The 23,170-nt window shown below is 31.9% G+C and overlaps 2 protein-coding genes across 3 annotated transcripts; one reads left to right on the forward strand and one right to left on the reverse strand.

Moving 5' to 3' along the window:
- Window positions 1–294: 294 nt before the first annotated feature.
- LOC100789842 (cytochrome P450 90A1) lies at window positions 295–6,133 on the reverse strand. 2 transcript variants are annotated; one of them, XM_014770322.2, is made up of 9 exons: window positions 6,031–6,133; window positions 5,375–5,904; window positions 4,149–4,298; window positions 3,650–3,898; window positions 1,448–1,534; window positions 1,225–1,303; window positions 1,030–1,136; window positions 805–938; window positions 295–716 (listed from the first exon to the last, which is right to left on the reverse strand). In XM_014770322.2, exons 2-9 carry the CDS (start codon window positions 5,900–5,902, stop codon window positions 626–628), a joined length of 1,425 nt encoding a protein of 474 aa, XP_014625808.1. In that variant the 5' UTR covers window positions 5,903–5,904; window positions 6,031–6,133; the 3' UTR covers window positions 295–625. The 2 variants fall into 2 exon arrangements, with proteins under 2 accessions (XP_014625808.1, XP_014625807.1); XM_014770321.3 differs by having other exon boundaries at window positions 5,375–6,050.
- A 12,338-nt stretch (window positions 6,134–18,471) lies between these two features.
- On the forward strand, window positions 18,472–21,381 carry LOC100820335 (chlorophyll a-b binding protein CP29.3, chloroplastic). The gene is made up of 2 exons (XM_003552371.5): window positions 18,472–19,146; window positions 20,852–21,381. The coding sequence occupies exons 1-2, from the start codon at window positions 18,631–18,633 to the stop codon at window positions 21,170–21,172; spliced, it is 837 nt and encodes a 278-aa protein (XP_003552419.1). The 5' UTR covers window positions 18,472–18,630; the 3' UTR covers window positions 21,173–21,381.
- Window positions 21,382–23,170: the final 1,789 nt, after the last annotated feature.

Here is a 23,170-nt window from a genome sequence, read left to right on the forward strand (position 1 = left end):
TGCTGCTTATATTCGCTTGGTCTTCAAAGACGTGCAGGTCCAATACCATTCCATTGCGTTGCAATACATAATTCAAAGCAGGCCAATCGACGAAATTTGTTTTTCAATTATTTGTTTTGTGCTATACACAAGAAGGCTTTTTTATAGGGTATAGTACGAGAAGGCTCTTATAATGATGTTTTATTATTGTACGTGAAAGAAATTGAAAAAATGAAAGGTATTCGTAATCTTTATAGAATGTGTTTTCATGTTTTTCTAGTTCTCTTCCACGCATTGGATGAGTGGTCTTCACATTTTTTAAATTCGATGCCTTCGGTGTCCAAAAACCAATTCAGGTTATAACTAAACCAAGTTGAATCGAATGATCTGTGTCTTTATTTTATCCAACAAGTAACTTATAATTGGATGCCTTCAGTGTTAAAATTATTGCCAACTTTTCTGGCTGTTGAGCATTGCAGAGGCAATTGATGATTGATATATGAACTGGGAGATATGAATTTTATCATTTATTTACATATGATGAACATTAACTTATTAAACTGATCTACACTCATCTTCCTTTTGGCCCTTCTCTATCTGTTGGGCTCTTAATTTTCATATTGCTATACATGGTCTGCACTCCTCTCTAGTCTCTACGCTGCACAATAATTGGATACCTCTTCTGCGTCCTAGTAGTTGGGAAAAACACCAACTTATCTTCCTCAGCAGGAACCCAACTGCCATGAATTGAAAGCACAACGCCAGTGACAGATTAAACACTAACACATGCACCTTAACATGCATAACTGTACAAAATGTTTGTACCTGAAGCGGGTAACAATGCGGTGAAGGAAGACGGAAAGTACAACTCTGGCTAGCTTATAGCCAGGGCACAACCGTGGCCCTCCTCCAAATGGTGTATAAACATTACCAGGGTTTGTTGCTTCTGATGAGTTACTCTGATCAATTTTGACCACAAGTAAGTAATTGAAGAATAAAAATTAATGTGTGACTGAACTTAGATTAGTAATAAAGACTGAATTGAAGTACCTGCCATCTCCAGGGATTGAAGGACCGGGCATCTTTGTAATGTTCAGGATTCAGATGTACAGCACGAAATGATGCAAAGACTTTCCATCCCTTAGGAATAGTGTAACCTATTACAAGTGAAGTGAAGCATTCATACTTTGCTGAAATTGAAATGTGCATTGTCTAACTATATTTTACAACTTTTTTGGTGGTTACCTTTTATGTCAATGTCTGTCCTTGCTCTCCTAAAAATCCCACCAATTATGTTTGCCACTCTCAAGGTCTCATTCACAACCTGTATTGCACAAATGATTAAAAAACAAGTAAAGGATAAGATTACAAACTAACAAACACCGACAAATTAATAGTAATTGTTACTTTATATCCTTACTGTTATTTCAACTAAACATTGAGGATTGAGTTACATGTGTTTACTTACACATTGAGTAAACGCCATTGACTTGTAATCGGTCCATTCCAGTGGTGTCCCTGGGTCACTTCTTGCTCTGATTTGGTCATGCTCTTCCTGCCAAATAACACAATCAAAGTCTCAAATAATACTCCAGTTTGATCATGAGTGCCATTGACTCTAAATAGTCTTATTTACTAACATCCAATGACAAACTGAACTATTATGTTCACAACCAATCTCCATGCCATAATTGAGTGTTCTTAACTCTTTCTTGTAAGTTAAAAATCTTGGTTATATGTCACTTAAAGATAGGTCGAGATCATGAACACATGGTGGACCGATACTATGAAATAATTTCTCCTAATTAAACATGCTGATACCAGATTCAAGCTACATTTTTTTATTACAAATAGCAGAAGGATTCAAAATTATTCTCACCGGGCATGCTACTAATACTGCTAGCACGTGGGGGTTGAGACTAGTATGACATGGTCACGTTTTACTTAATTACGATAGTGTGATCATAAACAGTCATTGAAATCAAAGCCACACGACTTCCCATGCATGGAGATAACTCCGCGGCAAAACAATTTCTGCACAACACAAAAAGTACTTTCTGCAGAGTACAGATGATGCAGATGCAGAGCAGACGCACGGTGGCAAGGGTCTTGTCGTCTTTCAACACCACATACGGACGATCAGGTCAAAAGACCAATACCAAACGTGAGCTTTGAATGTAATAATTTTACCTCTTGGTTCCACCCATGTCTCCTATGACTTTTTCCTTGTCTACTTTTCTACTACGTTTTCACACCATCATTTTTTTTTTCTCTGTTAAATGCAATCCTGGCTGTAGAAATAATGTTACTACTAAAACTTTATTTTTCTAATAAAACTAATCAAAGTCTTTCATTTATTTGAAAGCACTTGCGATGGGATTTTGTTGGCATGTCAAGTATTGTGTGATATCCATGGTGTCATAAAATGACAAAAAAAACTTGGACACGGCCGGTGGGCAAGAATAGTTGATTGGTGAAAGAATTATTCATGAAATAGTGAGCTTCACGTCTTTTCTTTTCTATTTTAATTTAAATATTTTTCTTTATTTTTTTTTCTCTTTCACACAGTCAAACTCATCCTTTAGAGACAGGCTTTAACTACAAGATTTGAATTGAACAGTATTCAACGTGCACAAAACAACAAACCAGACATCAAATACTTTCCTGTGTGACTGTGTCCCAGGGAAAACAAGAAAAGGAATACCGCATTAATACTTCATAGTCATACTTTTTCCAAATTTAGACTATTAGAGTTAACCAATTTTTCATAAACAACTTAACAAAATTTGGTTACCTTAATGATTGTCCTAAATAAAGTCAACAGTCATAATAAATAAAAAAATTTCTGTTAAAAATCATGATAAAATTTTATATTTTTAATTAAAAAAAACTTTTCAAATACAATATTTTCAACCATTTTTTTTATATGTTTTGAAATAGTAGTTTTAATTTATAATTTTATAATGAAAAGTCAATCCCCGTTGGGGTGGAGACAGTGAGTAGAGAGGATCAGATAACGAAAATGAGGTTTCAAAGGAAGCACACCACACGGTGGCCGGAGTGGTGGTGGTCATGGACATAGACAGGGTGCATGATGGGTTCCTTGCAGCCACATCAAAATACGGTCCAGTAAGCCCCAATTAAATCATTTCTTCCAAATTTCACAATTATAATAATAAAGACAAAATATTCTTAGAAATTAAGAAAAGTAAATAAGATGCACGGTGTAGTGCTAGATAGGTTTTTGTGAGGTAGGCCACTAATTTTGTGAATCGAGATCTACGTAAACAAACTTTAATAAGTCACATACATAAAGATAGTAAACGAATATTCTCATGATCAGATAAATAAACAAACCCTTAATTGTTGATTTAATTTTTAAACTTTTCTTTTTTATCTCCGTATATTTTTTAATCTTTAAATTTTATTAAATGGACTTTTTAGTCTCAGACATTTACAATTTAATTCCCAAATTAATTTTTTTAATTTTATAAATTAAAAAAGTTTAATGATAAGACATCTTGAAAATTAAATTATATATTTCAGAAATTAAAAAATTCACTTATTAGTTATAAAAACTAGAAGAGATCAATATAAAAATTATACGAATAAGTAATTAGACCATAAATAAATAAATAAGGTCTAGTGCTAGCTTAGGCTTATTAGGTACCTTGAGCTGTGCCAAGGCCAGGGGAGTCTCAGTGAGGAACTTGATCGCAAGAGTCATTATGGTAGAGGTGGTCTCATAACCGGCGACGAGCAAAGCCAACAAAAAATCCACTATTTCCTCGTCGGAAAAGTGGTCGCCGGAGGCCAACAGTGCCCCAAGCATGTCATTCTTTTTCTCTTTGTCTTCATCATACTCTTTTCTCCTCTGCCTTACTACCAACGTTAGTGCCTCTGCCACCTTTGTTCTTGCCTGCAAATTAAGTCAATTCGTATCCAATATTATATATTTTATATGTAGAAATCAAAGACAATACCAAGAGGAGTATGATATTCATATATATATTATGTTCAACCAACTAAATTAAATTCTTTTAATATATTCACTAATTATATGTTATGCTATCACATATTAGTTAATATAATTAGTATTAGAAATAAATGAGGAAAAAGAATATTAGCCCATAATAATAAAAAGGAGAGGGAAATTTAGGTACATGCACCTTGATGGCTCTGCGGTATGTGGTGGAGAAGAGAGGAAAAGGGAGAGTGAAGAATCCTTCAATCACAAGAACATACTCTTTTCTTAGATTCTCAGTCCATTCATCTGGGTCAAAGCTCATCAACTGCTTCACCGTTAGCTCAAATGTTATCTGCAAGTAACCCAAAACAAGCAAAAGTTGTTTTGTCAAAAACAATTATCCATAATCATCTTCATCATCATTACAAAAACGTTTTTAGCAATTTGGGGAATAAAAAGAAAAAAAACACGAGTTGTTGAAAAGGAATTAATAGAAAAGCAATCTCTCTTTCCACATGACTTATATTATATCATATATGCAAATATATTCATACATGTGCTGATGTGCATGCTCACCCTACATGATGATGACCAAATGTTTTATATACAGAGTGTGATTATTATCCCTTGCAGCCCAAAAACCTTTTCATTTAAGTTAACGTGATGTAAAGGCTCATGTGCAAGGAAATTGGACACATTGTACCGAACCATGGAATCTGAGTCACCATCCCCATTTCCATCACGTACATCGCAATCACATGCTATAACACCCATATTACTTAAATTAATTAACAACTTTCTCCAATCAACCAATTGATTGAATAAAATATAACAAAAATACACTCAAACAGGGACAGAGAGAGAGAGAAAGCTTTAAAACTTTCCAGTGCTGGTTAGACACACAAAAGTTGCTAACTAGCTTTCAACTAAACAAGTAAACAAACAAAACTAGATCCAGATAATAAAATTGAAGTGCAGAAAGCCGGTACTGGTCCATCACTTCTCTCTCACTCACAACCCCCATATGATATGATGATGGTGAGTGAACTAGCATGACTCGACCGATCCAGCACTGAGTTGACTCAGTAACTCATACATGTAACATGGTATTGCTCGATGATGATAGTTTGGGAAAGTTAAAACACTCTTAACACTTACTCTAATCAGAATTAAAATTTCACACGACTGTAATTTTTACTGTAAAGTCAAGGTTTTTAAAAAATGGTAAGCCTGGATAATTTTGGTCGTTTTTTAAATGTCTGTGACTGTGAATTATGATCACATCACTCACATTTATCTGTGGTATTAAATTTAAAAGTTTACCTATTTTTATAGGTAAGAATCAACCAACAAAAATATAAGTAGTTTACCATAATTGATAACACTTGAAATATTTATTCTTCTTTACTTGTGGAAGTTTATTCGAACCTTTTTTGCCTGGTCCATAAGAAAGACGCGGTTGGACCAGGCGTCCAAGTTGAGGCAGACGAGGCGGTCGATGTGGTGAAGAAGATGATCCTTGATGATGGAGGAATTGGCCAAGCTCATCGTCAGAGAGTGCATTCTCTTGTGGAGACCACCTTTCATCAACAGAAGAGAGTGTTTTCCCAGCAGGTTCGATATCGAACCGGGGTAGCTGCAATCCAACAGCCTCCCTTCGTTCTGCAGAATGAACCGGTTCACCTCCGGATCCGCCGAGAACACCGTCGCCTCTCCGAACACGTGCGTCGTGAAGATCGACCCGTACCGCTCCACGCGCTCGTCGATGAACGGCTCTGGATTGTCGCTCTTGTACGCCGATATCAGTTGCAGCGTCTCGCCGATCAACGGCAAGCCGTAGCTCCCCGGCGGGAGGCGGAGCTGCCGGCGGCGGAGGAAGAGGAGGAGGAGGAGGACGGTGAAGAAGATGGCGGCGAACGAGAGGAGGAGTGTTGGCAAAGCTGGCAAAGAAGCCATTGCTGTAACAGGGAAGAGAAGAGAAGAAGTTAAATAAAGGCGCTAAAGTGTGAATATGTGAGTAAATAAAAAGCAGTGAAGAGAGAGAGAAAGCGAAAGGGCATTAATGGAAGAGTGAAGGAGCGCACGAGGGGGTAGGGGGGTTCCTGTGCTGTGTGTGCCCAATGATCAGACTCTAGAACCAGAAGAAAACCATGTCTGTGTGGGAAAAAGAAACAAACAAACAAAATTATCTCATCATATTTTTTTTCTTTTTAATTTCTATATTCATTTTATAGGAGTATAATTTTCATATAGAAGTTATTTATTTTTTTTAATTCATTTATTGAGAAAAATAAAACTACATTACTGAGTATTGACTACAGGTCGGTTCGGTAGGTGAAAAGAAATAAAAATAAATAAATAAAGAATAAAATTTTGAATTAAAATATATAAAATATAAAAATATGAATCTTGTATTATTTATTTTACAGTTTATTTCTCTTTTTTTTTTCTTACAAACAAATTCATCCTCCATATTTTTTTCACATTTCTTTATCTATGAAATTAATGTGGAATCTAAATTGCTTTATTTTTCTCTTTTGTATCGAAGGATAAGACTTTGGGTGAGAAAGGAAAGTATGGAAAACTTCCTCTTTTCTTATCTTTGTCTCCTATCTTCTTTTTTCTTTTTGCACTTTTTCATTCAAAAGGAATAAACCATTAAACACTGGATGAGCTGAAAGAGGACCGTGTATTGAATACCTGTACCAATTTGTTAAGTTGAATATCCATATTGCCTATGTACTTACTTGTTTTGTTCCTTTGGTGGGCATAGAAATAGTTTCAGTCAACTATTTTTTATTCTGGAACAATAAATATAAAGTATCACATTTAACAATGGATTGTGAGTAAATATGATTCTAAAGCATGGCTTTAGCACATGTTTAGTTTAAAATATTACATGTAACAAGTCATGTTTAGACTTTAAATTTTTTAAATAAGTCAAACTTATTTAGGCAAAGTCTTGTTAGGCCAACTATTCGGTTGTATTTTTTCTTTTATATGTATATTTCATTATTTTGTAAGAAAGATAAAGGATGACTTATTTTCTGATTGTGTATATGGAATATACATCTTAGAGTCTTACGTTACTTCAACGTGTTTAATAATTGAATAGATGAAAGGAAATTGCTAAAGTTGATAATATATATGTATCGTATTTAGTTAATTAGAGAAGATGGGACGTTGTACTCTACTCAGAAGCAACAAATAATTTAACCCATAACTTCATGTGATTCATGTCATATGGGAGTCAAAATTAATGGGCAATTTGTAGCAGACTATGATGCATGTAGCCCATGGATTATAAGTTAAAATTAACTTACGTATAAATTAAAAAATATTTGTTAGAAAATGTAATTAATATGAAAAGGATTTTAACTTATTTCATTCGTTAATTTTTCTCTTATAAAAAAATTAATCTAAACATAGTCTTAATAAACTTAGCTAGTATCTATCCCCTTCCCACAGTTAATTCGATGGGTTGCTATGATCATAAGTTATTCTTATTTTTTAAAAAAGCCAAAAATAAACTTTAAGTTTATTGCAACCAGCCCACAAGAGATCTGTGACGCAAGATTACACCGAAAGGCTTACAAAAAATAAACTGCTAGATAAAACTTTCAACAATTCTACAAATTAAATCAAAGCCTCATAAATTACTCTTATAAAGATTTTATTTTCTCTACAAAGATTTTTTTTAAAATAAAATGTTCTGCTTTGAAAAATTAATTAATCCATATTAACCACGTAGTTGTAGTTTTTGCTGGAAGTGACTAAAAATTAGAGAAATCCTCCCTTTCATTGTCAGGCATACGAGGTGATGAGTGATGATAATGTGTTGCTTCAACAGCATTTTCCCTATATGACTAAAAAACAAAAGGCATGGACCCCCGTAAAGGGACATGAAGCCATTCACCCACTAGACAAACCCATGAATATGGATGATGAAGCATTTTAGTTTTTAAATAATTAGATTACATGGCGAGTTATGCACAATATACAAATATATTTTTTATTTTTTAAATGAATAAATTTGATTTCATCAATTTTATGTATTAAATTAGATTCTTTATTTTCAAATATGAATTATTCCTCAGAATTTCTTACCACCTCACTGTATTATATTTGCTATTTTAACTTCAAAACACATTTTCATATATATATATATATATATATATATATATATATATATATATATATATATATATATATATATATATATATATATATATATATATATATATGCTTATTTTTTCCATTTAATTATTATATTTTCATATAAATACATTTTATTACTATAATTATCATAATTATTATAAATCCATCAATTATTTAGTTAAATTATTACAATACCAAATATCATTACTTTTTTCATTTATTTTTCTTTTAAGACAAATATTTCTAGTTATGATTGTTAGATATTCCCTCTGATTTTAAATATTTTTTTTTAACTAACTTCATCTTATTAAATACTAATATCTCTAAAATATAATTGATCTAATTGAGGTTTTGGATTCAACAACTATTTTTCTTTTATTTCTAATAACAAGTTTGGATGAATGATAAGTCGAAAAAAAATTACTCCCCTCTTCTCATTATATAAATTACAGCAAATAACACTTTTATAAAATTAATTTTGTCATCAATAATTTATTTTTTATTTTGTTAACTAATATCATTAATATTTAATGGATGTGAGTGAAAAAAAATTAATATTTTGGAACAATTTTTTTATATGATAATTATTATAAGACAGGAGTAATTTTTAACTGAAATTAATGTAATTTAATATGATTAACTAACCTTTTAATGGGATGAAATAACTTTTTTTCCTTATAATTAAAACTGAAGTGAGTAATTGTGATAAATATTTTTATGATAATGAGTATTTAATTAATGATATTTTTATAAATGACATACACTTTTCCATTCAATTGCTTCTAGGCTATATGACGCGTTGACATCAACATACACACTTCATTGGCTGTGTCTCAAATATGTTTAAGAATACTCTCAAGGGAATGTGGGCTATTTTGATTTAATGGACGGAGAGGAAGAACCTTCTGAGCACAACCCAGTGCGATCTTATACTAAATTAAAAATAGCATTGATTACAGTGAGGAGATCGATGATGCATTACATGTTGCATGGTGAAAGGATAAGGAATATATATACTGTAGTAGGTAGGTTAGTGGTTTAGAGACAGATTAAGAGCCACGATTCGCGGGATTTGGACAAAATCCCACTTTGTTTTTTAGAGTTTCAAAATGTTAATTAAGATGTTCTCTCAAATCCAAGCTGCCGCCAGAATAAGAAAAGAATCCGGCTCTGGGTATTTTGGTAGTTGAAAGCGTGAGCAAGTCAATAGTAAATTGAACTTGTTATTGGAATGACCCAATAACATCATAGGATAAATGGTATTTTGGTAGTTGATAACTAATAAATTCATCTTTTCAAACATAAAAAAATTTAAATTTTATTTTTAAATGTATAAAAAATGTGTTAAATTAGTTATATCATTAAATTTATAAAATTATTTTATCATTAAATTATAATATTTAATAACAAGTTATATTTTTTAAAGAATAATTTGTTAACTCATCATTAAATCGCTTAAAAGATTAATTTGCTGTATTTTTTACATATTTATTTAAGGATTAAATTAAAAAAAAATTTATCATTGAGGAACTAATTTATATGACTTAGAATTTTTTATTTTCATCTTTAATGCTTCTTTGTTAAATTAAATTGGTTCTTTTATTAGTCTATTAAATTATTTTAATTAACTTATTAACGTGACACAAATCGTAGCATATGTTTGTTTGTAAAAATTAACATTGTTAATGTAAAAAAAAATTGACAAAAATATAATAAAAACCTTCAAAGGGACTAAAGTGGATTTTTTTAAAAAAAAAATTGGCCGACCAAATTAAAACAAAATAAAAAAAGAAGAACCAACATTTTATAATATAAATATCTTAAGATTGGACGCGAGTGTAAATCAATAATATCTTATTTTTTTTATAGATTAGTAACGTGTTAGGAGGATTTTCCAAAATTAATTTTAATAATTATCTACACATAATACTTCTTTCGTCCTAAAATAAGTGTTATATTTTAAAAAAAGTTGATCCAAAATAAATATCTTATTAGTTTTCCAATGTTATACTACCTCTAATTCTATACATAAATAACAAATTGATTTTTTTTTCTAATTATAAGAAATAATAATTAATTTTTAAACTTATTTAAAGTCAAAATTATTTTATACTCTTGTTAATTCAATTTATTAGACACTCACTTATTTGGATAATGGGTTTTTGAAATACAATTTAAATTTATAATATTAAATGTGATCATTAGTTTTCTTAGTCTTGATAATTTATTTTATGTTTCTTAAGTAGAATCAGGAGTATTATTAGTTTCCTTCTTTTTTATTAATTAATATTTCTAATAAGAGTCACTTTAATTTTTCAAAGTGATACTAATATTACTCACTTTCAGTTATTTAATCAGGTTAATTTTGTACAATAATTATTTATTTTTATCCATTTATTAATTTTTCTTTATATAAAATAAATTAAGATGACCCTTAAGAAATATTACATGTTGTTGCACATGCACTTAAAGAAATACTATGATACTATTATAACATGTCCAAATGCCCATGCTTTTTTCCCAAGGCTGTACAGAAGAAGAGAAAAGAATGGAAGAAAATTGACAAAAAAAAAACATTTAAATTAAAATAATGTGATGAAGGTATGACAACCAAACCAAGACTATCAGTTCGTTGGATGCAATAGAAAGAAAATAAATTAAGATAAATTTTTTAACTTAAAATAAAATATAAAAGTGTAAATTTTTTATTTTTACAATTCATTTATCTGTTTTTTTAATATTTTTTTTCTCAAACGAACATGACTTAAAAGTTCATTTTAAATGAATGAAATTGAAAGAAAAGAAAATTGAGAGGAAAGAAAAACAAACGTAACAAAAAAATTTTGGTTACAGATAAAATGAAGAATTTTTTTTTAAAAAAAAATTGACTTCAACAAATAAAAATTTAATTTTTTTCTTTTTTTTACTTTCCTTTAATTTAAATTATTATTTTTATTCCCTCATTTCTTTCTCTCTCTACCAAAGATTAGGAATGCCTAGTTGAGTAATTCCCTTCCCGATTCCCCGTTGTGAGCAGTTTGACAAGCACATGTCATTTCCTTGAGACGATGACGTCAGAAGTCAACACAGATTGTCAGTGGTCAGCAACGAGACACGAGACCTGATCCTCATTCACACGTGTCTGCTTTCCTTCTTCCCACGAGTGGTTATGTTATGTCAGTCCTCGCACGTGTGCCCCATATTTTGTCAAATTTAGGGTTGTTCTTCTTATATTTGACGTGTAATAATCCACATATGTATATATGTCCATGTCCAACCATTATGCCTTGCAGCTTATAAAACCAAACTGGGAACAGCTTCACATGCAATGCAATTAGCTACGCCATATTCGGCTACTGTCATTAATTATTCATTGCTTTTTGACGTTTTCTTCCACCATGCATCTATTACTCATCTTCACTCACTCTGTTCTGCTTGTCATTGCATTGCCCGGTAAGAGTAAATTTTAATTGCTGTTATTTTTCACTCTACATATACGGTTATTTTCATTGTTTTTTTTATTTATTTATTTCCTTTATTGTAACAACTATTGGACTTTTCTTGCTAGCATCTTTCTGTAAGCTCTTATTTCACATTAAATGTCGTATATTTGTTGTTTATATGTAATAATTATATATCCACCATGCGTACAACTAGAATGCCACATTAAAAGTCTTATTCTGGTTGGATTGATGATATATTTTTACACTTTTTGGTTAACACCTACTAGTAATGCATTTCTTTTAGCAGCTAGCTTAATTTGATGGTTAATGTCTCCAAACACTAATCCACTGTAAAATAATTTGGTATTGCAAGCAAAGATATTGAGGGTTTGCGTAAAGCTAAAACAAAATGACAAAGAGTGAACTAAAAACATCTCCCTCTTGGTCACACCTTCTCTATTAATTTTTAGGTACCAAAAGCACTGGATGAACTCTGATTGGACAAGGATAATGGAAAAATACCTGCTTTTGTGCTCTTAAATAAACACCAATAATTATTCGAAGACTTTGTGATGAAACCAGTGATAATTCGATTATCTTTATTGACATTAATTGCGGGCTAAATTACTGTTAATCTTTTAGGTTGTGGTTACTTTTGTCTGCAACTAATCATTTTCATTTGGACAAATCCTGGCTCAAAATTGCCGCTTATGGTCCTTTTGTGTCAAATCCTTTCGATCCAGCATTGCAAGCATTGAAAATTTCTTCCACTCTAATCATTCTTTAATCGACTATCTATGTTATTCTCAAGCCTAAACCAATCAAGTTGGTCATCAATTTTTTTTACTATCACATTATTTATGTTATGGTCCTGAAAGAAAGTGATTAAAAGTTGAAAAGACTAAAGTACGTGGTTACAGTTTACTAGCCATCTTCTGATGACTTGCAAGATGCCTAAACATAAATGGGGGAGCAAAGGCTACAAAAGTGTACACATATGGCTTACGAGGTTCATCCATGGCCGGCAGCATGCTCTTTTCTCCCTTTTCCTTAAATAATCGAGTAGTAATAGTAATAGTCATTATGGTATCCTAATATGCCATTCACATCTCTGACTATCATATCTGTAATGCTACTGGTGTCCTATCCATATGACTTTTATCAAGTGTACTTTTCTTTTTCTTGTTTTCAAATAATTAGGATAATGATCCTCGAATATATATATATATATATATATATCAACACTAAGAAATTTTTTTATAACAAATGCTGGTGCGACCAAGTACAGATAGAAGAAAAGATTAAAGAGTTATATTATAATTTTGCCAGACTTTTTTGTAATATTAGCTTTTAATACATTTTTATCATATATTTTATGAAATACTTAATAATAATTTTGATATAATAAAAATTTAAGAGAATCTAATTTAATTAGGTAAATAAGATACGTGACTTATTATAAAATTTCTGACAATTTTCACGAATAAAAAAAAACTTTTAAAAACTTAGAATTTAGTTGTGAACTAGATAGGGGATTTAATTATTTGGGATGATGACAGCATTTGGAATTAATTACTTCAGTGTGAACTAAGCAAGCAAAAGCAAATAAATTCTAGATGGCCCGTGCAATCATAGGTGAATGTGTAGCCATTGTGGGAGGTATGGGATTTGACACAGGACTAAATTAATTATAGGTGAAATCATGATTAGCAGCGAACGAGCAAACACACCTGGAAAACAAAAATTAGACTAGAGTGGTGAGTGTGTAGCCATTGTGGGAGGTATTTCTAATTTCCTATAATATTGACTTTTGCTTTTTGCTTCTTGCTTCATGGATGATGGCCCCAATCCCCATGCATGTAGTCCACTTTGGCATGTCCCTTGCAACCAAGGCCATCAACATTTTTGACTTTATGGTGACACTCTCCGACACCCAACACGTGTGAGTGATGGCTTTAATTCATTCAATTTTTTATTTTATTTATAAGAATCAATTTGATTCAAGTTTTAACCCATCTTTGTTCCCACTCTTCTAGCTTTCTTCACAATCTATTAGTTAATTAAACAATGGTGATATAATGGGTTTGGAAAGTGGTTTAATTTTCATAATTAACTTTGTCCCTCTTTTTACAATAAGAAATAGTCCATGATCCATCCACTGTTCATGTATATTTTTTTTTATGAGTTAAAGCATATAACAATACATGCATGGCGCATGTGAGGGTCAGAGTTAAGCTAAGGTACGGTACTGGCTTTACCTCATGTTAGTATGAGAGCAAATAACATTTTCCTGTTTAAGCGTGATCCTTCCTTTTGCCATCGTGCCTTTTATAGTAAAAAGTTGAGCAAGGTCACGTAAAAATGAAGTTAAGTTTCCTTTTACGCTTAAGAGTAAATCTTGTACTCTTGTTGGTTCTTTAAAGTTAAATGAGTGGTTGTATAAGAGTATATTTGGAAACACGACCTACACCCAGAAAAGTTAAGTTCATGACATGAAAAATGCAAAAGTTAGAACTAATAGAGTTAAAAAAAAAAAAAAAACTAAAAGAGTTTTCTTTGATGTGAAAAAACACATTGGTCAAAAAACGTGGTTAAATAATTAGTTTATTAAATATATAAAATAATTACTATATTTATTATTTAAGAATTTTATTATAAAATTAATCTCTCAAAGATTTAATTTATCATTAAATAAATATTTTCTTATGTTATCACGTCAATTCTTTTGGAAGAATGAATATAATGATGCATTTTAGATTTTTTAGAGATTAATTTGGGGATTTTTAAGATCAATGTGATGAGGTTTTAGATTTTAATTTGATAATTAAATGTTTTAGAACATTGAAGTGATAACATGCAAAACTTTTAGAGACCAACTTATAAATCTTATCATTTGCTCTTGGTGGTGGGCATGGATTGGACAGGTTCTCAACTTCATGGGCTTCATTTGTCAATGAATTTAAATTCTGATATTTGGGCTTCATGGACCCAGTGACCAGATTGTGGGATAATACTGATCAAATGAGTAGAGACTCTTACCTTCTGAAAACTTCAATAATGATTTATGTAATTATGTATCAGTTCATAGTTTTGTTTTCCTTGTCTGTTACCGTGTTAGGCCAATATAGGAAGAAAAGTAAAAACAAAAAAACCATCATAGGTAACAGACTAACGAAGACTGCGTATGCAACATTAACATCAAGGCAACTTACATAATACAAGTACATAACAGCATCAAGAATTCAATCATTTCCGTATTAACATAAAGCCTTGCAGTTTAGCTGTACAACTTTATAAAGTTGGCCACAGATGTTACTAGTAACCTCACTTTATAGACACTGTCCAAACATATACACATGAAGAAAAAAAAGAGATTTTCAGGTCAAATCACAAGGCAGCAACATTATCACTATGCCAGGGCTCACACTTTAAACTTTTACACATAACATCTTAATATAACTCACAGTAGACTACTAGACTTTCTCAAACTCTAATAAAACTTAAACTTTCGTAACATCCAAATTTTACACACCATTATAATATGCAAAGATTTTTTGTGTGTAAAGTGACGACAATGAAATTTGAACTGAAAAGTACCATACAAATTACTCAAACTCTAACAAATAAGTCGATCCTAGTGGATTATGTGGGGGGAGTTACGTGCAATCATATTAAGGTAGTGTTAGGGATGAAAATAAATGAAGTGTGAGTAATGAAAAGGAATGAAAAAAGATGAAAGAAAATAAAAAGTGAAATTGTTTGATTAAGATGAAAGAGATTATAAAAGAGATGAAAGATATGAATCAAAATAGAGGTGAATAATAAAAAGAAAAATTTAAAAAGATAGAGATAAAACAAATATCCATTTTATCTCATTATTTACCTAATGGATACATAACCTTTATGATAACAAGATAATCAATTATGTAACTCACTCAACAATAAAATGTTTTAATCCAATGTCATATCTAATTGACTATGTTATAAACATAATTGATTATGTTGACAACCTGAAACCAACTCTATCAAATTTAAAAATTTTAATAACTTACATAACTAGTTATGTGAATAAGATAATTAATTATGTACAAACCAAATTGTTCAATTCCAATGACAAGCTAATCGGTTATGTTATAATCATAATTAATTATGATGACAACTCGAGATGAATTCTATCAAATTCAAAAATTATAGTGACACAAGTCTTCTTTATGATAATTTTGAAAGGATATAATTGTTTTTAACCCGCTAACATAATTTATTCTCTTTCGTCTCATTTTAGGTTGAAAATTTTATCACATGGAATCCACAATTCTTAAAAAAATTACACCACACATTCACCCCAAACAAATAGCCATCAAACAACCTTCATCCCTAAAACACCTTAATTTCAATTGCATCTCATGTTCACCCTCTTAAACCAAACACACCTTAACCTTCATTCTCTACCGTTCTGGTTACATTATTACCTGTCTGCCTTCATATGTGAAAAAGTACATAAATGTCAGACGAATATAAAAAACTGTGAAAAAGAATGACAGGTGATCATGCATAGTATCGCTTCTTTTTTTTTCATCTTTTAACAGTTGGTAGGATACATGGTGCCAGACAAGAATCTCTGAACAAAAAAGTCCATAGTACTATCATCACGTGCTATAACATCACCATACAAACCATGATACAAAAGAAACAAGAAGCAAGTCAACAACAATTTGAAGGTATTCCTACTCCCAGCAATAATGTTGATTTCTTCTTCTGTTCATCAACCTGATTCGTGAGAAATAGGGTACGGCAGGCAATCCAGGACAAAGGAGCAAAAAGCAATCACCACAACTTTATGTGCATGTTCATACTGTTGCAGACATGCACTTGAAGTTCTTTTTCCTGGCCCGTGTGAAGCTTTTGATATAGTGAAGCCCTTGTAACCGTTTCTCTTGAACTTTAAACAAGGGGGAAAAAAGAATAAGAAAAGCTGCAGACATAAAAAATTGAAATGAATGTTGTGATCAAGCATCATGACACACGCATCGCACACAAAGCAAGTAAACTGTTTAATTGTCTCTGTGCTTTATAACAGAGGAAGGAAACGCTTCAATAACTCACTATTGCACAGAAACAAGAATTCGTGAAAAACACATACATTAGTAGACACATTGCAACAAATGATATACTCAAAGCAGAGATGATAAACGCGATTACAATCAGACTGCTTGGTTTTAGACTTTTAGTTTGAACATTGTAATGAATAATACATCATTGTATATTTAACTGACCTAAAAGTTCAGGGTAAAAGTGCCATCTGAACAATAGCTTAATCTTTTTTTTTTTTAAAATTGAAACTATCAAACTATCTTAATTATTATGAACTATAATCATTTGTACCTTACATTTGAAATTTGCTCTGCTTTATTTTCTGCCTTGAACCATTTGCAGCTCTCTTACCAAAATTAAACCTTGCCGTGCATGAATTAAGGAGTTTCTAGTGCTTTTCTTATATAACTATATACTCAAGCACGTAAAGTTAGCAAAATAAACGAGAAAAAGATAGTATAATTCATTTATACCCTGTAAGGCTATGAAGGACTAGAAATACATAACGATGCATTAACTATACCTTCATCCATCAAATGAACCAATTTATTGGGCTAGACTCTAGAGGACCAAGACATTATCTTCCCTCACCAACCAATTTCAAAATACTTAGGTAGAGGATATTGGTTTTTAACAATGAACTATAACAACCTTCTTCTCTTTCCAATTCTCACATTGGTCGAGATCATCCCAATGGCATAACCATTAGATGATGAACAATAACGTGAGGTAGAAAAACCACATCTTTATCCACAGAGCTCTGGTATGTGAGTCATTTTATAGTTGATAAAAATCTACCTCCAATTCATTACTATAATATCACAGAATTCTTGCCTGCAGAAATTGCACAATACTTATTCAAATGATTTTCCAAGAAAACTGAACGGGATTAAAATATGCAATGAAAGTTCGCATTTCGTCTTCTTTTCCCCCCATAAATTATTTCATAAAGCTGAAAAGTGAACTGAAATAGGATTTCGCTTCCCTGGCTGGGTAATGTAAGTGAAAATTGAAGAAATAAAAGTGCTCTTTCATGATTTCAACCCTGTTACCACAATACCACTAGGCACAGAAGTGTTATATCGGGTAGCGTCATCACCTTGCGATTTGTGTGTTTGATTTATCGATGGAAAACCCCCAAAAAATGTCTGTTAAATCAAAAGTTATGAATTCTTATTTCTCATAAAACATGCATGAAAATATGTGTCATGTTCAATCTAACGTTAAATCAAACACACAGTGGGTTGCTATTGGTAAGAAAGATTTTAAATTTGTCATCATCATTCAAAATCTGAACGCAAGAGAAGCTAATTGAAGAAGCTATTAGCCTTATTTCATCTAAACTTCTAAGCATCTGTATGCATCATCAATGCAGCTTAGTCATAATTTATATCAAGACTATTTTTCACACATAAATGAATCATTTTGTCTCCCTGATCCCATATCATTCGGGTTGATATTCAAATGGTAGTAATTTACTATGCTATTCTGAAGCCTCATAGAACTATTCGGCATCAAACTATTAAATTAGATACACCTAAATATGCTGCAGCATTATAAACCAGCTTTTCCCCTTCACCCAACTTTCTCTTGCCATAGTGACCTGATGTTTCAAATTTGAATTTTAATTAGTGTCACAAAATAGTGAATACAGTGTATACACGCACGGATAATGCTAATTGCTATGACAAGTTTTTTTTTTTTAGTTTTTAATTTGCAAGCATAAAATAAATCAAAGAAAACCAACAAAATGTGAAAATGTAAAAAAAAAATGGTGTTTTTCCTTGAGGTCCACAGAATAAATGTGAAGCAACAATCAACCAACCATGCAGATAAGGCTGAGAGATAAGCCACATTTTATGCTCACACACTCACTCCACACTCCATCCATCACAAAACTTTCCCCCACACTAAAAACAAATTTATATATATACATCCCTTTCCCACACTTTTTCCACCCTCAAACACGTAACTACTATTTCGAACTCCGCCATGGCTGCCACCACCGCCACCGCCACGTCATACTTTTTTGGCACCCGCCTCAACAACCCGACAACCTTAAACAACGGAAGATTCCACGCGCTCCTCAACTTCGGCAAAAAGAAGGCGGCGGCGCCGCCACCGAAGAAAAAGGAAGTGAAAGTGAAACCCTCCGGCGACCGGCTGGTGTGGTTTCCTAATGCGGAGCCGCCGGAGTGGCTCGACGGAAGCATGATCGGCGACCGCGGGTTCGACCCGTTCGGTTTCGCGAAGCCCGCGGAGTACCTGCAGTTCGACCTGGACTCGCTGGACCAGAACCTCGCGAAGAACGTCGCCGGCGATGTGATCGGAACCAGGGTGGAGGTCGCCGACGTTAAACCAACGCCGTTTCAGCCCTACTCGGAGGTTTTCGGGATTCAGAGGTTCCGCGAGTGCGAACTCATTCATGGAAGGTGGGCAATGCTGGGTGCTCTCGGTGCTTTGGTCGTTGAGGCTCTCACCGGAGTCGCGTGGCAAGACGCCGGAAAGGTAACGTTTTACTGTCTCTTGCCTTTAACTGATTCTGCTTTCGAATACCCTTTTGCTCTGTTCTTTTGGGTTTCGCCGTTTTTTAGAGACCATGCATTGTTTTCAATTCGGCAATTTATCGAACACTTGTTGTGAATTGTGATTATTGTTCATTAGCGTGGTTTTACGCTTTTATTAGTTTGATTCTCCTTTCGTTAACGACACAGTGATCGGATATCTGCGTGTGGAAACTTGGATGCTGAACTTTAGTGACGGGACAATAGGATTTGCATGGCGATGTTGATTTTTTTATTTTTTATTTTGTGAGATGGTGGTGTTTTGTTGTGTTGTGTAAATGAGTTATGGACAACGTAAGATGGTCCCCCATGTCAGTGACGGTAACAGTAACATACCTTGGACGTGTCTTATTGTTATCCACTGGATTGCATATAGTGCGACCAGATATTTACAATAAATTAATATAATATATTTTTTACAAATTTAAATTTAATACTTTAACAAGTTGTAAAAATAATTACAATCTCATCTTCGTCTTTTGGTAGACGGTGCTTCTGTGGTAGACAGTGCTTCAGTCTTGGGTTTCAAAGAGTATTTATGAAAATAATTATGTTTATCTCATTCTAAAGAAATGAATAGAGACTCAAAACATGTAACCTATCAAATACAAGACTTATTCCACTTATCAACTCCTTGGGATTTCTTGTTTTCTTTTTATATGCATATGATTGCAAAAGGTTATCCGATTAGCACTCGAGGTAGGTTTGGCACTTAACATTTGTAGGTAAATTTGTCTCCTTCCATTCAAGTTTTCTTCATATATAAGAGTTCACAGTTTGAATCCTTGATTACTTATTTAAGGGACTTAAGCTCAACATTCTTTCTATGAATACAATTTAAGAGAATAAATTGATTATTTACTTTAAAATTATTCATTTTATAATAATTATTTTAAAACTTTCATTTATATTATTTTTAATGAATTAAAAAAAATAAATTTATAATAAAATAAATAAATTTTATTTTTATAGCATTTATTTCTTTTCACCACATGAACTATTTTATCTCACACATTTTTATATCTTTTTTATAATAAAAAAAATTGTACTAATATAATTTATGTAGTGCGATTATATGGCTGCCTGAAGATGATGATTACCGTTGTGGCCAAGAACGATGAAAACAAAGTCCACATTATTATTTGGTTTGTCGCGTATAATACCTTTTTGTAGGGTTTCCCTCATTCCCTAAATGAACAAAATGGCATACAAGTCTTAGACAAGTATACATTCAGAATGGATTTTGTGTGAACAATATTAACCACTCAAATATTGAAGGTAGACGATTATTCTTTTAAAATTGGTTCCATATTGCATTCAGTGAGAAAGACACATAAAAATAGGTCCCATGATTATACAAACGATCATCTATAGTAAGAGTTTGTTTATTTTTATCATAATTATTTTTAAAATCATATTAACTATAATTTCTAATTGATGAAAAATGCTGAGAAATACATAATCATAAAACTCAAATAAACAATACAAAACATGTAAGTTTATTCTAGTGGTCAGTAATAATAATAATGATAATATAAAACAGTTTTACATTATAATTAATCGAAATAACCGTTGATATAATTTTTTATGTGGTCATGGTAAAAATCAACCACCTCTAATTGTTTTGATCCTTTAACTCTAATTTTCAGGTAGAGCTGGTGGAAGGATCATCTTACCTGGGGCTTCCTCTTCCATTTTCATTGACCACACTGATCTGGATTGAGGTGATAGTGATAGGGTACATAGAATTTCAAAGAAATGCAGAACTTGACCCAGAGAAAAGGTTGTACCCAGGTGGCAGGTTCTTTGATCCTCTGGGTTTGGCCAACGACCCTGAAGAAAAGGCCAGACTTCAACTTGCTGAGATCAAGCATTCTCGCTTAGCCATGGTGGTCTTCCTCATCTTTGCAATTCAAGCTGCTGTAACAGGAAAAGGCCCTATCAGTTTTCTTGCTACCTTCAACAAGTGACATCATATCATATAATATATAACTTTATAAATGAAAACTTCCCACCGTATTCTCATTCTCCTCTATTAAGTTACTCACCTCCTCATCTAATTTTATTAATTCTTTTCTGTACACCCAAAAGATGAAAACTGCTACTTATAATTATGTATGTATGTTTGTACTCTGTTGTATGCTTCTGTATGATATTCAGTATTGGTACTTTGATGAAACCTATGCTTCTTAAAAATAACTTTGGAATAAGAAGAGTGCTAGTAAGATTTTTTTTAATACGTTTAATTGCTGATTGAAATTTATGAAAATAAATAAAAAATAAAACTTACAAGATTTTATAATTTAAATAAATTTCCATCAATAATAAAAAATATTAAAAATGATATTGTTTACATTTCTCTTTCATGTAATTATATTTTCGCTATTCTTCATGAGATTAGGTATAAATAAATTAAACCTACTTGATTTAAAAAGCCTTCAAAATGATAGAGAGGAAATGTTTTTTTTTAAACTAATTTTACATATCTAATAGAGAGAAGAGGCATAACTGGGTAAGGTAGGTTTTAGAGGAAGAAATGATGTTTCTTATTCACACCAAAAAAAGGGTGATGTTTCATAACATTTGTTTTTCTTCTTAGATTATTGACCATGATACGTAGCAAACTGTCAAAATGGAATAGAAAAATTATTCGCATGACGTTGGGTTAATTTGAATTATTTTATACTTATTTTTTTACGTTAGAAGTTGTTTGATAATATAGAAGAAAAACATAGAAATAAAAAAGAAAATATTATATACCTATTGAATTAATGATTATTCACAATTCTGCAATTGAATACTTACATAACAAATCCAAACAAAAGGAACATTATGGTAAAGCTATGAACTATGAAATGTTCAACTTGTAAAACATGATTAGATTAACTCGCATTTTACATCTACCGTTTTTTTTTTCCTAATAAAAGACAAGATGCTCTTGACTTTTATATTTAGGCTCATTTGCCTTGAAATGCAGCATATAAGATTGACAAAAACTTTTGCTCAAAGACATAGATCCATATATGATTCGGAAACTCATTAATGCGTGTCAGCATATCTTTATCATAAGCAAGTAAAAGTTGGATAACTTTATTATCACTCAAGAGGTTTTTCATTCCAGGAGGAAGGAAAAGGAAAGACTAGATATGGATAGCGATCAAAATTCATCTTGAGAAACCTTATGACATGTCGGTTGAGTTGGCCATTCATCCAGGAACCAGGATACCTTAGAAGACATGGGTATGGCCCAAAAGTATACAGGTCTAATTTGGAATTGCATCTCCATTCCTTGGATGAAAGTGCTCTAAACTAGAGAGGCATTAGAAGAATTTTATAAATCTAGAGGTATCCATAAGAGAAATCATCTCTTTTCCTACTCTTTTGTTCTTTGCATTGAGATACTCTTCAGTTGGTAAATATGGCTATGAAGAATGATTTTTGGAATCCTATCCAACTTTCTCAATGAGGTCATAATCTTTTTTACTCGACTTTCGTGAATAATCTAATGTAATTTCTAAGGCGGAGGAAAATCAGGATGAGCCTATTTAGACATTCTTAAGTTTGTTTTGTAGTAGTTCTAGTCAAGGTTAGTAATGAAAAAACCTAAATTTATTTTTCAAAAAATGTTTTGTGGTAGGTTAAACCAAGATCAAAGTTGATTTGGAGTTTCAAAGGACAAATGATTTAGGAAAGTATCTAGGGACTCCTATCTTATATAAAAGGGACAATAGGAGTACCTATCAATTCATCGTGGATATAATCATACACTTAACATGTGAAATGCTTGGCAACTATCTTTTACGGGGCGATTCACCTTTGATCAAATCAATGCTACAAGTCTTATCATCACTCCAAGAAAACTCATGTGAGAATCTGTGTATACATAAAAGTCATGGTAGGGCGGATTTTTATGAGTTGAACAAAGTGAATTAAGTGTATTTTTTTATGCTGAATTAAGTGTATTTGAC

Source organism: Glycine max, chromosome 18 (genome assembly GCF_000004515.6).
Source record: "Glycine max cultivar Williams 82 chromosome 18, Glycine_max_v4.0, whole genome shotgun sequence".
In the NCBI taxonomy this organism is placed as follows: Eukaryota; Viridiplantae; Streptophyta; class Magnoliopsida; order Fabales; family Fabaceae; genus Glycine; species Glycine max.